This window comes from Macrobrachium nipponense, chromosome 49 (genome assembly GCF_015104395.2).
Source record: "Macrobrachium nipponense isolate FS-2020 chromosome 49, ASM1510439v2, whole genome shotgun sequence".
Taxonomy (NCBI): Eukaryota; Metazoa; Arthropoda; class Malacostraca; order Decapoda; family Palaemonidae; genus Macrobrachium; species Macrobrachium nipponense.
In genome coordinates this window covers 12783225-12799806 of record NC_087224.1, presented here as the reverse complement: position 1 = coordinate 12799806, position 16582 = coordinate 12783225, and the positions used below count along the sequence as shown (strand labels likewise).

Here is a 16582-nt window from a genome sequence, read left to right as displayed (position 1 = left end):
GCATAACGACAATATTCCTGTACTTTCACCAAATATAAATTTTCATAAAATTTATTTGGATGATTCTTACCTACTGTTAAGGATAACTTATATCTCCTCACTTATTGGCACGGAGATATAAGGTATCTTTAACGGTAGGTGAGCATCTTCCGAAATAATAAAGACTATATGAAATTGCAAAACAGTCTGTTAAAATATAAAACGTCAAGAGATTCCTGTCTATTAAGCCAAGCTATAATGGTTAGTCCACTTGAATAGATCAATTACAATTAGATGATCAAAGTTTTAATATCCTCACATAAAGAATTCAAAGTAAGCATTTTAATTATTGCTCCCAATGATTCAAGTAACAAAAATGAGAGATCGCTTCTTTTCCCTCAACACTTACCCCGGAGCAAATTCATCGTAGTTATCATATCTGCCACGCGATCTATTACCCGTAGAGCTGTAAGTGGCAGTACGACTATTTGCGGTGGCTCTAGAAGAAAAGACCCCTTCCCTTCTACTTCTGTCATACCGGCTGTACCTGTTGGTCGTACTTTCATATCGCCCTGTGTCCCTTTGAAAGAAAAAAGAAAATAACGACTTTGTTTCTTCTGATACAAAATTCACTGGAAACACAAGAACTGGCTACAGTAAAACCTATTCCTCAATGAAAACTCAAGCATTTCAGCCCCTTTCAATCAACTAGGAAATAATTCAACTTGATTACTAACACAATCAAAAACATTATTATTCGGTAGATGACGTCTATTCATATAGGTGTCATCTACTGAATAATTAAAGGAAATAAATACACACAGTTCAAATAACAAGCTTAAAACATCTGTAGAATAAGCTGTGTATCCTAAATAAACTCTAGTGGTTCATACATTGACTTATCACTACCTCAACAAATTAGCATGAAAATGTACAACATACAACCACAGTTACAGTTGGCCTTCCAATATGCTTTAATGAAATTAGTAGAAAGTATGAAATGAAATAAGTAAAAGCAAAATACAAGTACAAAAAAATTACAGGCAACTCTCACTGTCAAATTCTATATATGCTACAGCACAAAAGATTCCAAATCACCACCACATACAACTAATGAAGCTACATCCCACAAACTAAAATAACAGAATTAAAACTTTTTTCTGTTACTTTCCCAACATTTCTGGGATTGTAAGTAAATACTGAGGACTTCTGTATAATACTTCTATCTTGAAGAAACTTAAAAGTAGAATAACAAATACTTTCTTTTCTGAATTTCCTCGACTGTTCATTTAGAACAGTACCTGGAAAGCTACCATCAGAAGGTTTTTCATTCATAACTGCTTTTGCAAGAGTACCTTCAAATCAATCTTGGTGGTAAATTTAACAGTGACATATACACCATAAAAAAAATAGAAAGACAGCACTCTTCTTCAAGATATAAGCCAACTGAGGATTTGTAAAAAGATGTAAAGTTCTTTTCATCATTTTTAATAACAAAATCCTTTCTATCTCTTGGATTGATCTAAGAAATTTAGTCAAAAAAAAGGACTTACGTATTGTGTTAAAAAAATAACCACGTGTCATCAAACTTACTTCTCAATTTCTCTGCTGCGTTCCCAAGGCCTATCAGCTGGCAAAGGATGGCCTTGCTTCGAAAGGTTCTCATAAAAGGCAGCCTGGCATTCCCTCGAGGCAAAATCTATCTGCAGCTTTCTTCCATTCAAAACTCTCCCCCTCATTTCCATCACAGCATTTGATGCATATTTTTCCTAGGAGGATGCAATGAGATCTTATTAGCAATAATTGGCCAGGCCACCAAATGCATTTCACAATGGCATTTATATCCCAATGACTAAAATAATGAATAAATTAACCTATTAAGTAAACTGATAATTCTAATGGATCAGTATTTACAGCATCAACAAATACATCGTCTTTTGTTTCCAAGGTTAATCTAAGAAAGTAAAAGATTGAATATACACTACTTACATTATCGTAAGTTATGAGCGCGTGGCCTTTCTCCTTATCAATGATCGTTTGGACAACAGGGCCATACCGGGAAAACTGTTCATATAACTGTTGCTCTGTTAGGGTTTCAGGAACACCGTCTATCCAAACACAGCGGGTCGGCATGGATTTTCCAAACCCAAGTTTAATGCGGTTAGCCCCAAGATGCTCTCCGTCCATCTGCCTCATTGCCCGCACAACAGACCGTATATCCGAGTACTGGCAGAAGGCAAATGTGGAAACATTCTGTTTCTTGATGTCAATTTCCTGTTAATTAGAATGGAAAATATAATAAAACATTTATCCCAGTACCTTCCTTCACATTAGCCTAGTTCTTCCAGTTACAAGATTACAGTGAACTATTCCCTTATTCAAGGGAGATGATATTAGTTCAAACACAAGAAAAACCCTCTAAAAATGCTTCAACCTGAATAATTTACTAGTTTTATCACAAAATGTGAATTTAGTCATGAAACTGATAAGAGAATACATTACTCAGTGAATATTTCTCAGTGAACAATACTGTGAATAAGTACATTTTTGGTGAATAATGGGTAGACAAGTTGCATAGAGAAACCCGCGAATAGCAGAGTCCGCAAATCTTGAGAACGTGAATATGGGGGTTTATATGGGTAATGCAAAGAACACAGTAATTTTGTACATGATGGCATCAAGAGTGATAATAGTAATAATGGAGAAACAAATCCACAGTTATGTAAATGATAGGCATCAAGAGTGATTAATATTAATAAGGTGAAACAAATCCACAGTTATGTAAATGTACATATATTTCAGTTTAAAAACAGCAAAGATAGCTTTCGGGAATCTGTTCAGTTCCCCTTATCATAAGGGGAACCGAACAGATTCCCGAAAGCTATTTTAGCTGTTTTTAAACTGAAATATAAGTAGATTTACATAACTGTGGATTTGTTTCTCCATTTGAAGACTCGTGCTACTATGAGGATTTTTTAATTAATAATAATAATAATAATAATAATAATAATAATAATAATAATAATAAATTATAATAATGGTGAAGAAAGTTATATACATATTGTTTGTATATATAATTTAAATACAAATTTACACCTACAGTATTCTGAATTTCTTTGCCATTCCAGTGACTCATGCAACTATGAGATTCTTAAGAAAAATAATAAAAAAAAATAAAGTGTGACATATGAAATCAGCTGTAAATCAGTTACAACTGTTCCAGTTTGCATTCTGCTGATGTTAAAAAATCACAATACTTAAGATACCCAAACTGCATCTTTATTTTAGTGATCTGGATGGCAATACATACTATAATATCCCCAAACTGCTCGAAGTGCTTCTTGAGATCATCTATTGTAACATCCTTCTCCAAGTTGCCTATGAAGAGTGTGCGTGTGGCCCTCGGGTGATACTCATCTACTTCCACGTCATAGGCTCGACACTCACTTTCGTCCAATTCCACACCCTCGTGAGGAGCAACCTGTCATAATAAAACAAAATACATCAAACTAAAATACAGACATATATATATAATACAGATTCGAATTAAGATAACTATTCATTTTACAGCTAGGAGAGGTTATTGTACCCCGTGTATCGTGTTCGACTGATACACAAGGGAAAAAAAAATGTTGCACTACAACACATGCACAAGGCCTCAGCTATCACCTATGGAGGGGGGAATCCTTCTTGAAGAGTCACCACAGTTACTATTTCAAGGAAACCAACATGATATACAAAAATCATGCCCTAATCTCTTATCGATTAACATGAATACACTTCCTGAAGAACTATCCACGGCCAGTGTAATCTAAATGCTACTGAAATGGCTTGCAAATTCAGATGTCCGTGCACTTCGTTACCATCTTGAATACTACAGAGAAATAAAACATCTTCCACAGCTGAGTTACTTAGTTTCATCTCATACCAGTACAAATGTAAGACCATTGGAAGTTAAAAAAAACCATTCCTCTAGATGTTAGAAAAGGAATTCCTCTAAAGTTTAAAAAAAGTGGGGAACACCAAAAATGTTTTTAAAAGCCTACCAAAAATGTTTTTAAATATAATACCTGACATCAAGAGAGATCTTTCAACAGTTTTTTTTTTCTTAAATAAGGCAAGAATGTAGAACTTACAACAACCCATGCACAGTGATCAAAGTAACTTCAAAACAAAGGAGACAATTCACAAAGATGATCCATAACTAACTGTGTGAAATTTAAATGTGAAAATACAAAGTCCTGATTACCTTTTACATTCCTAAAATTACTGTAATTAGTGACAGGCTGAAATAACTTGCTACTTCTAAGAACTGCCCTTGCAAAAAGGGGCATGAGGTCAGTGCTACTTATCACCCAGGTATTTTTGTGGAGACAAAACACTGATCATGGATTCCTAAAGTTATCTGAACATTTCTTATTTTCTGTTTCCTTGACTTGCTAACAATTAACTTCCATTTTCTGGGTGACAACTTGTAGTGTTAATAAGGTGTCGGACTCAATCAATGTTTGTTCCTTTATTACACAGAATCTCCTCTATTTGTCATTTCCTGCTATTACAATTCAACATAAAAAAAACCACAGTTTATTCTGTGTTTATACAAAGAAGGAAAATTGTCAATTTCCTCATATACATTCACTGTTTTTACTCATATATCTTCCAATGAATCTATAAAATGGAGCACAACTTCCATAAAATATTAAGCAAAAATAAAAGATAAAATGTACATGGCAGATTTACAACTAATATTTCACTGTGCTTTACTTTCATACACTATGGGGTAGAAATGGGGTAAAAACTCTCATTAACACAATTTTGGGGCTTCAACATCACACTTTGCCTCTGACAGATAAAGCTACCTTCTTCTAATCGACACTGCAAGGGAAGGGTTAAGAATTTCCTCTGAAAGAATCTGTGTGTTCTAGCTCCTTACAGCACAGTCAAGGCATTACTACTATATCAGTCTGAAGCAAAAGCCATGCTCCAAGCAAGTACAGTAGCATTCAATTGTGAACTGAAACTAACAAAAGCTTCTGAATAAAGACAATGGCATGTAAATACAATAAGCTCTCTCCTTTCTGTACACAAAACACTATCATTATTTTTGGCTTTATGAAACTCAGAGGACTAGTTAGCATATTCGTGATCCTAGTACCGTACAGCGTTTAATGATCCTATTACCGTAAGTACTAATATATTATGTTGCGTGATGCACTTTTGTGCACAAAACAAAAGGTGAATCTTTGGTGTAAAGGAAGATTTATTCATTTTTTACAGTTCTCCACAAAAATAATTTTAAAGCATGAGGTGGAAATATCATAAAAATAACTTTTCTCAAATGAATAATGTAGAAATATTTCTTCAAAGGTATAACACATACATATGAAACCAATAAGAACATAAAAATTATAGACGTCACTATCCAGACTCTTTCCTATGGACAAAATAATATTGATCGCAATATACTGACTACGTACCTATATGATGTACACAAGTTTCCAATAAAACTTGACAAATGAATACTGCTGTAAATTTTATAAGGTATTATACACTACTCAACATACACATTGTAAAGACAAGTGTTGGCTAACGAAAACAGAACTTACAGAATGCTATCCCGTCAAAATTCCACTAAATAGTTCCTAAATCCACATCAATGTCTAAACTCAGGTTAATCAACAAGGGGTATCCAACAAGCAATGTCAATCATAGCTCACAGTCCTACATTGCTATATATCAACGAGGTACTAGTGTATTTTAGTATCACTACTTAGTGGGGGCCAATACACTAATAATAATAATAATGTACCATCACTATTCTTTTTCACATTACAAGGAATGTAAAAATAGCAAGACTCGATTCCCTAAGTTCTCTTCTTCATAAGCCAGCACTTGAACACTGAAATGGAGGTATGTAACTTGCCTGGATCTTAACACCAAAAAAAAGCTTTTCTCGTGAGGCGTCGAGTGCCTTCTCAGCATCTTCTGGCTTCTTAAAGCAGACAACAGCAAAGCGATCATTGCCAGAGCCAAGCAAGCGTACAGCCATTACCTTTCCATGTTTCTTGTAGTCATGGAACAGCCCTTCTCGTAACGAAGTTTCTGTAAAGAATTTCGGTCTGGTGTTAGTCAACTACTCGAAGGAGTTTCACCAGACTTATTTTAAAACACTTCTGATACATAAAAACTTCATTCATTAATCAGGACATATGGTTTAAACCAAACCAAGAACTAAAACTCCTTTACGTCACTTCACTTACCTGTGGACCATGGAGGAAGATTTCGTACACATATGGCTAAAGGTCTTTTCTCTTCTTGTGGAGAGCCCATCCCTCCCACCGGAGTAAGCAGTCCAGTATTCGTACTTCCTATCACTTTCCTGGGTGACGGGGATCTCGAACTGCTGGAGGTAGAACTTCTACTGCTGCTGCTGCTGCTGCTACTACTACTGCTCCTGCTTCTACTTCTGCTGGAGGATTTGGATTCAGAGTCCGATCTCGATCGACTCTTTGGACCGGTGGCTATCCTCCCGCCTCGGGAGACGGCAGTACGAGAAAGAGGTGGGGAGATGGGAGCAGAAGATACCCCTACTCGTCTCACTACCTTCTCTTCAACATACATATCTTGTGGGGCGTACCGATACGGAGGGTTCCCACTCCATCGATAGTCACCCTGTTCTGTTCTACCACTACCGTAAGACCTGGGATACATTCGCAACCGACCTCTGTTGGCAAAGTCTGGGTCACGCTCATTCGGGTATGCACGGCGTATTCCAGGTGGACCGACACTGGGGCCATTGTAGCTGAGCCCCTCATCTCTCCTACCATCATAAAAATGACTAGAACGATCGTACCCACTGTGTTCCTCTGACAACCTGGAACAGAAAAAATTAAACGTTACTTTCTGGCACTTCTCAACTACATACATAATATATGCAAGGCAATTCAGCCTTCAATAATGAAATAAAGTTAAAAAGTTGTATTGTAATCAAATAAGCAATAGTATTGATGTAAGTCATATCTGGCATACAAAATTTCATTTGGAGTCACAGAACTTCTGCATTCCTTGTATATGCATAAAGGAACTCTTCAAGTGCAAATACTTTACATAATAAATTTAAAAACAGCCAAGATAAAGTATTAACAACTGAGCATATACAACAAAAGAAAACAGCAGAGCAGTTCATATGTTCCAAAAATATACTATTGTATGTCAAAAGGACCTTGCTGTACATATACTGTACTATTACCAGCAAACATCACCAAGTTCATCAATCATATTAGAGTACACTTCTATAAGGAGTAGCTGCCTGCAGACATGATGAACAACTGCTCCAACTGCTTTTGTTGGTTACAAGAACACCTTCTACATTACTTAACACCACATTTAACACGACAGACTTTATAGCAATATGATGACAATACCATTCATAAACTGCAATCCTCTGCTATGGCAGACTGCTACATCTACCAAAAGGACCTTCTCCCAGGAACACTGCATTCCTGTCCCTCCCAAAAACCTTATCACCTCTTGACAATCACAAGGCCTATGTTTGGTGCAAGTTCAGAAAACAAAACAAAAGAAAACAATTATTTTTTGCTGTAATCCTGCTAACAAGCACAAATAATAAAGATAAACAAAATAAGAAAATCAAGAGAGAGAACCACCTTGTTGGAATGACCGAGACGTGAAACGTGAAATCTCTGATAGAAGGACTACCATAAGAGAATAAAAATTATATATGAACTATGGATTTTCAGACAGCTTTACACAGACAGGATCACTGCCTAAGGAGAAATGCAAGTCTTCTTACCTACATACTTTTTGCTATGCCTGTAAACACTCTTAGTCTATGAAAATTTAACTATGAAACTAGTTAAAATGCCTTGGTGATATATACTGTAAACCTATACAACTTATAAAAAAAGTATGGCTTTATATTTAAATGAATTAAACATTCTAGTTAACCTGGTTCCACGAGAGAATACTTCAAACAAGTGACAGACAAGGCAGGGCAAATTAAACGCTAAAAAGGACAACTGCAAATTTCTAAATACTCAACAGCAATTTACCATGGTCAGTTATTAAAAAAAAAAAAATTAAATAAAATCTAGTGCAATCAGTGATAAGCTCCAAGGTGACTAGTTAAGGAATTCCTAACATGTACAACAGCCATCAGGGACCAAAGTATACGAACTTATCTGTCCTAAACCTTTATCTAATCAAGCACTGGGTCCTTCTTGCAGATGCCTCTGTTGCAGGTTGTGCATTGGACTATGAACTCACCTAATTAGATTTGAGTCAAAATACTTATCACCATTTAAAATAGTATCGCACTTTACAATGTCAAAAAAAAAAAAAAAAAAAAAAAAAAGTTAACAATTCCTGTGTTAAAATACTTTTTGAATATTGCATTTTATGGCAACAAAGTCACACGAGTTAAGAATTCAAGTATTGTATTACTTTTATTTTTATATCAGTCACAAGAGTTAATGATTTTATAGTTACATTGCTTTTTAAATAATATGATTTTTGTATTACATTATTTTTTTATAGCTAAATGAATAATAATAATAATAATTCATGTATGTTAGTGCAATAATAATAATAATAATAATAATAATTAATAATAATAATATAATAATATTATTATTATTATTATTTTGGAAGGAGACCCTCTCGTAGCAGTCATTTTTAACCAAAAAAAAAAATTAAACAAAATGAAATAAAATAATAAATAATAAAGTACATTAAACTAACCACCCAAAAAGGAAGAAAAATGGTTAAAGCTTCCAATAACTCAACCCAATAAAGAACAGAGCAGACCCACTTGCATTTCATAAAATCCATCTTATCGTGTCATTGCGAATTTCCAGAGTAGTACACTACAACAGAGTTCTATACAGTAGCCCATTCATTTTTCCATAAAAAAAAAACATATTCAACATCGTATGGGACACTTTTCACCAATGCCAACTGGTTCTGATTGATGACAGGCTGGTTGAGAACATTATCCCGTTGTTCCAGCTGATTAGATAAAGAGAAAAAAAAGTTATTAAGATAAAATGATAACATGAGTAAGTGGGTTTGGTCTGCAGTGTTGCCAGATGACTTTTGGACAATTAATTTTGAAGATATGAGAGAGAGAGAGAGAGGGGTTGGTTTGCAGTGTTACCAGATGATGTGTTGGACATTAGGGAAGGTATGAGAGACAGAAAGGGGATGTTGGTTGGTTTGCATAGTTAGCAGATATTGTATTAGACAATAAAGAAAGTACGTATTACTAGATAGCATGTTAGACAATGGTGTTATTTTTTTTTTTTTTTTACTAGATGACATAGACAATAGATAGTAAGAGAAAGAGAAATGGGGGGGTTGTATTTCTCCCAAATGATGTCGGTCGGTAAGGGAAAGTGTGTGTGTGTGTGTGTGTGTGTGTGTGTGTGTGTGTGTGTGTGTGAGAGAGAGAGAGAGAGAAGAGAGAGAGAGAGAGAGAGAGAGAGAGATGAGAGAGAGAGAGAGAGATTCTCCAATTCCACAAGGAGTTGAGGTTTTCGAAGAATGACAACAAAGTCTCACGAAAACAACCTCTTTAAAATTCATTAACCACAAATAAACACGAGCCAAGCCTTGGCATAGATGTTCAGAAGACAATCGCACAACTGATCTTCAACAGAGCTTTAAATATGAACAAATAAACTGGAAGCCAAGGACATCATTTCTGCTATCTATTTTTACTTATTTGAAGAGAAGGCTGTTTAACCTGGGGCCAAACTAGCAGCGTGATAAAATAGTTCAAACACCAGATCTCAGATTTCCACAGCCCCCAAAACTGATGACTGAATGACTGGCTTACTGATTCTCCTGAGGTATATATTTTGAGCTTACCTTGGTAGCACTATAAGGCCTAATATGTATGGTTGATACTCTACCTAAGACTGTAAGTTTAACAAATGGAGAACAAGCAATGCAGGGCAAAATGTTATTAATAACTCATACTCATAACTGGTGGCAGAATTAAAGGGAAGTAATAAGATGAATGTTACGGAAAAGTCACAAAAACGAGCACTGATTGAAACCAATTTATGTCTCGCCATTATCATTTCATTTGCTTGTCTTTTCCGCTCACTTTTTTTCAGTTGTTCAATGAACAGAGCTAATAAAAACAATATTCTCCTTGCGAAGGGCCTGATTTCATAACAGAAGTGTTGCTGGCGAGAGATACAGGCGAGAGATACAATCTTATAGAAACCACCACACACAAAAGACAGAACCAGATTTAAGAAAACAAAACCAAAAACTAACTCTTCTTCTATGTTCTCAATAGACCTGACTATTCTAACTTCCTATCTCAGGAGAACAAGACTTTCGTTTGCAAATATAACATCAAGGTTTGAAGGGATTCCGCATTAGAAATGTTTTGATTTACGAGATCATTTTAGATGTGGAGCCGTGATTAAGTACATTGCAACCGATGAACTACCAATGCGTAATCACCTGTTCATCTCGACAAAGGTGGTGAGAGAGAGAGAATTATTAGATGAACGAGTAACGAACGTCTATGTTACGAAAATGGTTGTAATTGCTGTCATGCAACGTTGAGAGAGAGAGAGAGAGAGAGAGAGAGAGAGAGAGAGAGAGAGAGAGTTGGGGGATGGTGTATTCGCCAACCTACGTTCCTTTCGGCATCTCTGCTTTAATCTCCGATCAGGAGCGTGTGTGTGTGTGTGTGTGTGTGTCTCCATGTAGCGCCGTGGTCCAGCCCTCACACGGGGAATGCTTCTCGTATTCAAACCATACGGAGTACATCAAAACAGTTCTGAAAATAGTAGGTATGTACCTTGGTCTAGGCGCGTTCCGACAATTTCTTAACGTGTACAGTTTAACCCTCACTCCCCCTGTTCTCGAAGACATTCGGTTCGTTATGAAGGAGACTAAATCATACAAGCAAACGTTTGTTTCTTAAACGTTGTTGACATAAGAGGATGAGCCCGCATGCGCAATAAAGGTTGGCAATCCAAGGCTTAAGATTCTACGTCAAGCCTATAGTACGATCAGTGTAGCCATCCGTTCTTGTATGAGAGAGAGATCCGACTAGCCATCCGTTCTTGTATATGAGAGAGAGAGAGAGAGAGAGAGAGAAACGTCCTTAGCACCAATATATGGAGTTTCCGAACAGATCTATAAGAAAGGGAGGTCGCAAATACTCTGAGATTCACCAAGTCGATGCTGACGATAAAACCCCGCATTGTTTCCCGACGTTTCGGTGTTTATCCGTGTGTATAAATAGTCATCTGTAGACGTACCTTTATTTTGTTCTGCTCTGATTACGTGTATAACGACGACTACGGACAGGCGGACAAGGTAACGCCGTCATTCGTCAGAATATTGAGATGGCAATCCTGACACAAAAGAGGACAAAAGGGAGACGAATGGCGGCGCTCTTATCAAAAAGGATGTGACGACCATCGAGTGTTCGTGGACGATACGCAGAAGACAATCTGAATATGACGATGTTACAAACACATAAACACTATTCGACGGTAAATGTGGAGACAGAGTTCAAGCAGAAACGATCTTATTAAACAGCCAATAGAAGAGACTTACAATGAGAGAGAGAGAGAGAGAGAGAGAGAGAGAGAGAGAGAGAGAGAGAAGAGAGAGATTCTAATTCATTAAAACAGAAACTACAAAAAAATCCAAAAAGAATCTGGACCTTGTATGTATAATATATGTATGTGTGGTGCATATATATATATAATATATATATATAACATCGAATGGAATCCATTAGCTGCAGTCTAGCGCATAAATCATATACGTTCACTCTCTCACACACACACATACATAAACACACAGCCACTCATATCAGCCATGCAGTGAGTCACAGTCACTATATGCAGACAGACAGACAGACAGAGAGAGATATTTGCTTGTTTTTTAATCGTGGTGGGATGTCGAACGGAGAATTTTAAATATTTCTAATGGGATGATTAGACGTTTCACTGCGAAACGTGGTTGGTTGATGTTATCATTCTGTGTGTGTGTGTGTAGGAGATTTTTCCTACTGTACTTATTCATTCTATTTCATATACATTTTAAAAGAGAGAGAAATTTACCTCAAGTTACAAATCGCCATTCGCTGTAATTAATTTAATTAGTCACGATGGACAGCCAAATATATATACACACACATATAATATATATATATATATATATATATATATATATATATCGTCCCTAACAAGAGGTGACACAACAATGACCCAACAATAAAAAAAAAAAAAATAAATATAACGGTCATGATCATATTCAACCTTTCATTTCCGAATCAATAGATGTGTGTGTGTGTGTGTGTTGTACCTGACAGTGAAAAGGAAGCAAGCTTATCTGCACTTACCTCGAGGCAACCAAACTCAGACGCAACACAAACGCTATTGAGATATTACGGGAGGGAGAGAGAGAGAGAGAGAGAGAGAGAGAGAGAGACGGGGGGGGGGGGGGACACTTGATACCTATAATCCCTCTAATGGGGGGTTTAGAGAGAGAGTGGAGAAGGGTCTATATACCTCCCCAAAGGCATGAGGCCAGCGTTGCTAATAACGTTGCTACGGCAATTACAAACGCGGGGAAGTCCCCCCCCCCTTCCCCCCCCCCAACCCCCCAAACGCCATTCAGGGCACCTCAATAATTTAATCCTGGAACCCCAAACCCCCCTACATTCCTCCCCCACCACCACAGGATCCCAATTAAAATGAACGCGAAATTGCTCTGTCAAAGAAGTGACTAAGTAGAGAAAAAAAGGAACGAAAAATGTGGCTCTGTCAAAGCATAAAAAATGGTTCTGTCAAATACAGTGATGTTAAAAAAAATGCGGCTCTGTTAAATGTCTGTCAAAAAAGCAAATCTGTTAAAAAAGAGTGGCTCTGTTTAAATGAGTGATGAGTGATTCTCAAAAAGAGTAACACCGTTAAAACCAGTGGCTCTGTTAATTAAAATGAGCGGCTCTGTCACAAAGTGTCTGTTGAAATGAGTGACAGTCAAAAAGCGTGACTCTTCCAAAGCCAGTGGCTCTGTCCAAAAAGGGAGCCAGAGCTCTCTGGGTAATACTAATTGAACCACCACCGTCAAAACTCTTTTCTTGAAGTTCTATCATATATACATAAATAAAAAAAACTACATTTCCATTAAAAACTACCTCATCTTAACGACTTCTTTCTCTCTCTCTCTCTCTCTAATACACAAGGAGGCAAGCCTCTTCTTCAGGAAGCGAGACAACACAACAGCGCCCCCATCGAGAACTGACGAAAACAGCTGCAGCTCTTGCAACAATGCACAATGCCAGCCAGCCCAAACCGCTATAGGGCTGTACCATGCACCACCACCACCAGCCGTTGTTCATCGCATGACTAATATTGCGCTGCCTTGCCTGCCTGCCTGCCAACGCAGACCGCTGCCATAAAACAAACTGGGAGAAGGGGGAGGGTTTGAGAGACAAATACTACACTGTCTCTCTAATGGTTTCCTCACTTAGGCAAAACGTGTCCTCATCACGGCATATACGGCGATGATCGAAATATTGCATCGTAAGTTCTCGGTCCCCCCCTCCCCCCTTTGTACCAATAAAAAAGCACTATCCATGGCGAGTCGAACAACATTAAGCTTCTCTTCTCTCTCTCTCGCTCTCTCCCCTTATTTGTGCTAATAAAAGCCACCTATCCATGGCGATGTCGACAACATTGCTCCTTCTCTCTCTCTCTCTCTCCGCTCTCTCTCTCTCTCTCTACTTCTCTCTCCTCCCTAAAAAATACGAGTATATGCGTACATAAAACTCTTACATATTCAAGACTTCAACTTATATAAACTCACTCTCTCTTCCCTTTCTCTCTCTCTCTCTCTCTCTCTCTCAGCACGTCACATGACAGGAAATTCCCCGTAATTGCTTAACCACGAAGACGCAGAGAGAGAGAGAGAGAGAGAGAGAGAGTTCATGAATGACAAAGTACAAATGATTTGGTCACAATCTGGGATAAATATTTTCCTTGATCTACAATCTAACCTTCCCTGTGTTGTTGACGAGGTTCCACGAGGTTCCAGAGGTCCACAACAAGCCAGAGCGACAACCGCAAAAGACACGAGAACCAAAGACACGAAGACAAGACGAACCCACTAAATCTCTCGGGGGGGGGGGGGCGGGGGGGGGGGGGGGGGGGGGGGCGGCTTCCAAGTGACGCCACATCCCCCAATCCGTAACATTTCCTTCTCGGAACACGTCGGGTTTCTAAGAGTGTCCTTGAGGACCAGTTCATGGTTGCCGTCCGAGGAAGAAGAAGTGGAGGAGGAGCAAGAAGAAGAAGAAGTCATAGAGTGGTATGAAGGTTTCTAGAAGCAGTGAGACAGTAGATTATGTTACTACAAGAACGCCACACCACGGGATCGGATTACGCGAGAGGTATGCAAAAAAGCCTGCAGACACAGTACGTGTCTGGCCAGTATATGTATATGTATGTATGTATTTTTATATATATATATATATATATATATATATATATATATATATATATATATATATATATACACACACACACACACACACACATCCTATTTTGCCTTAGAGCTTGGGGAGGACTCTGCTGTGATTTAAGATGTGGCTCGGGATCACCGTCCTTTTAATGTGCACGTACACAAAGTATCAATTAATTAGCAAACCAAGTCGTCCTCGATGATGATGACGACTCAGCATACATAAGCATGATTCCAACGTATTGGGGGGAACGAGCTTCAGCTTAAGTCAACGCTTTAAAGAAAAATAATTGGTCAAGGATTAAGAAATCAAACATTGGAGAAAATAGCCCATATTCAAACAACACAGAAACCAACTGTTTTCCCTATGAATGGGCGAAAGGATCTTGGCTGAAGAAATGAATAACTGGATGAGTATGGAACCGTTTTAAATGAATAATGAACAGAAAAACTCAAGCGACCGAGAAAAAAAAACTGGAGTCATTACAACGACGGCATTTTAAGTTACCCTATTCACAAGAAGGAAAGATAGTCCCTCTGTATTTACACAACTTCCTGTGGACCTCTAAAGAGTTTACCTGCTTTGGTCATTTACCTGAACTTTTATTTATCTATTAATTTATTCATTCATTTCTGTTTCTCTTTCTAAGTGGCCTCTTCTTTCTGTATTTCCCATTACCTTATGTTATGCCTATGTCTTTCAAATGGACGCCATATTCTAAGGAATGTTGGATTCCAAGTCAATGGCCCCTTGTGGGTTCGTTCCATATGAATAGGGTTCACCTACTGAATAATAATAATAATAATAATAATAATAATAATAATAATAATAATAATAATAATAATAATAACACGTGCAAATAGACCAGAGGTGACGTTGATTGACAAAATCAAGAAGAAAGTATCACTCATTGATGTCGCAATACCATGGGTCACCAGAGTTGAAGAGAAAGAAAGGGAAAAAATGGATAAGTATCAAGACCTGAAAATAGAAATGAGAAGGCTATGGGATATGCCAGTGAAATTGTACCCATAATCATAGGAACACTAGGCACGATCCCAAGATCCCTGAAGAGGAATCTGGAAAAACTAGAGGCTGAAGTAGCTCCAGGACTCATGCAGAAGTGTGTGATTCTAGAAACATAGTAAGAAAAGTGATGGACTCCTAAGGAGGCAGGATGCAACCCGGGACCCCACACTATAAATACCACCCAGTCGAATTACAGAACTGTGATAGAGCAAAAAAAATAAAAATAAAAAATAATAATAATAAGAGGGAAAAAGGGGAAGACAACCACCAAGAAATTCCTGAAGCCGAACCAAGTAAGAGACTCTGGGAAAAACATATGGAGCAATCCGGATCACACAACAAACATGCAACATGGCTCCAGGAAGTCCAGGAAGAAGACAGGGAGAATAAAACAAAGATTCACAGAGATCACGACAGACACAGTCAGACACCAACTAAAGAAAATGCCAAACTGGAAATCCCCAGGTCCCGATGAAGTCCATGGATACTGGCTCAAAAACTTCAAGGCCCTACACCCACGAATAGCAGAACAACTCCAGCATTGCATCTCAAATCACCATGCACCTAAATGGATGACCACAGGAAGAACATCCTTTAGTACAAAAAGACAAGAGTAAAGGAAATATAGCCTGTAACTACAGGCCTATCACCTCGCCTACCAATAATGTGGAAGTTACTAACAGGTATCATCAGGGAAAGGCTATACAACTACCTAGAGGAGACAAACACCATCCCCAACCAACAGAAAGGCTGCAGAAGGAAGTGTAGGGGCACAAAGACCAGCTCCTGATAAGACAAAATGGTAATGAAGAACAGTAGTAGAAGGATGGAAAACCAACCTAATGCATGGCATGGATAGACTTGTCCCACCATAAGAAAGCCTTAGACATGATACCACAAACATGGCTAATAGAATGCCTGAAAATATATGGGGCGAGGAAAACACATCAGCTTCCTCAAAAATACAATGCGCAACTGGAATCATACTTACAAGCTCTGGAATATAAGACTAGCAGAGGTTTAATATCAGGAGAGGGATCTTCCAGGGCG

The 16582-nt window shown here is 37.8% G+C and overlaps 1 protein-coding gene across 1 annotated transcript in view; it reads right to left on the bottom strand.

The window, feature by feature from the left end:
• The window catches only part of LOC135205338 (protein split ends-like), a 170607-nt gene that overhangs the window by 22106 nt on the left and 131919 nt on the right, over positions 1–16582 (bottom strand). Inside the window, 6 exon segments of the mRNA XM_064235789.1 lie at positions 389–559; positions 1573–1748; positions 1969–2253; positions 3290–3460; positions 5903–6081; positions 6240–6853. Coding sequence (XP_064091859.1) covers positions 389–559; positions 1573–1748; positions 1969–2253; positions 3290–3460; positions 5903–6081; positions 6240–6690 — 1433 coding nt within the window. The 5' untranslated portion in view covers positions 6691–6853.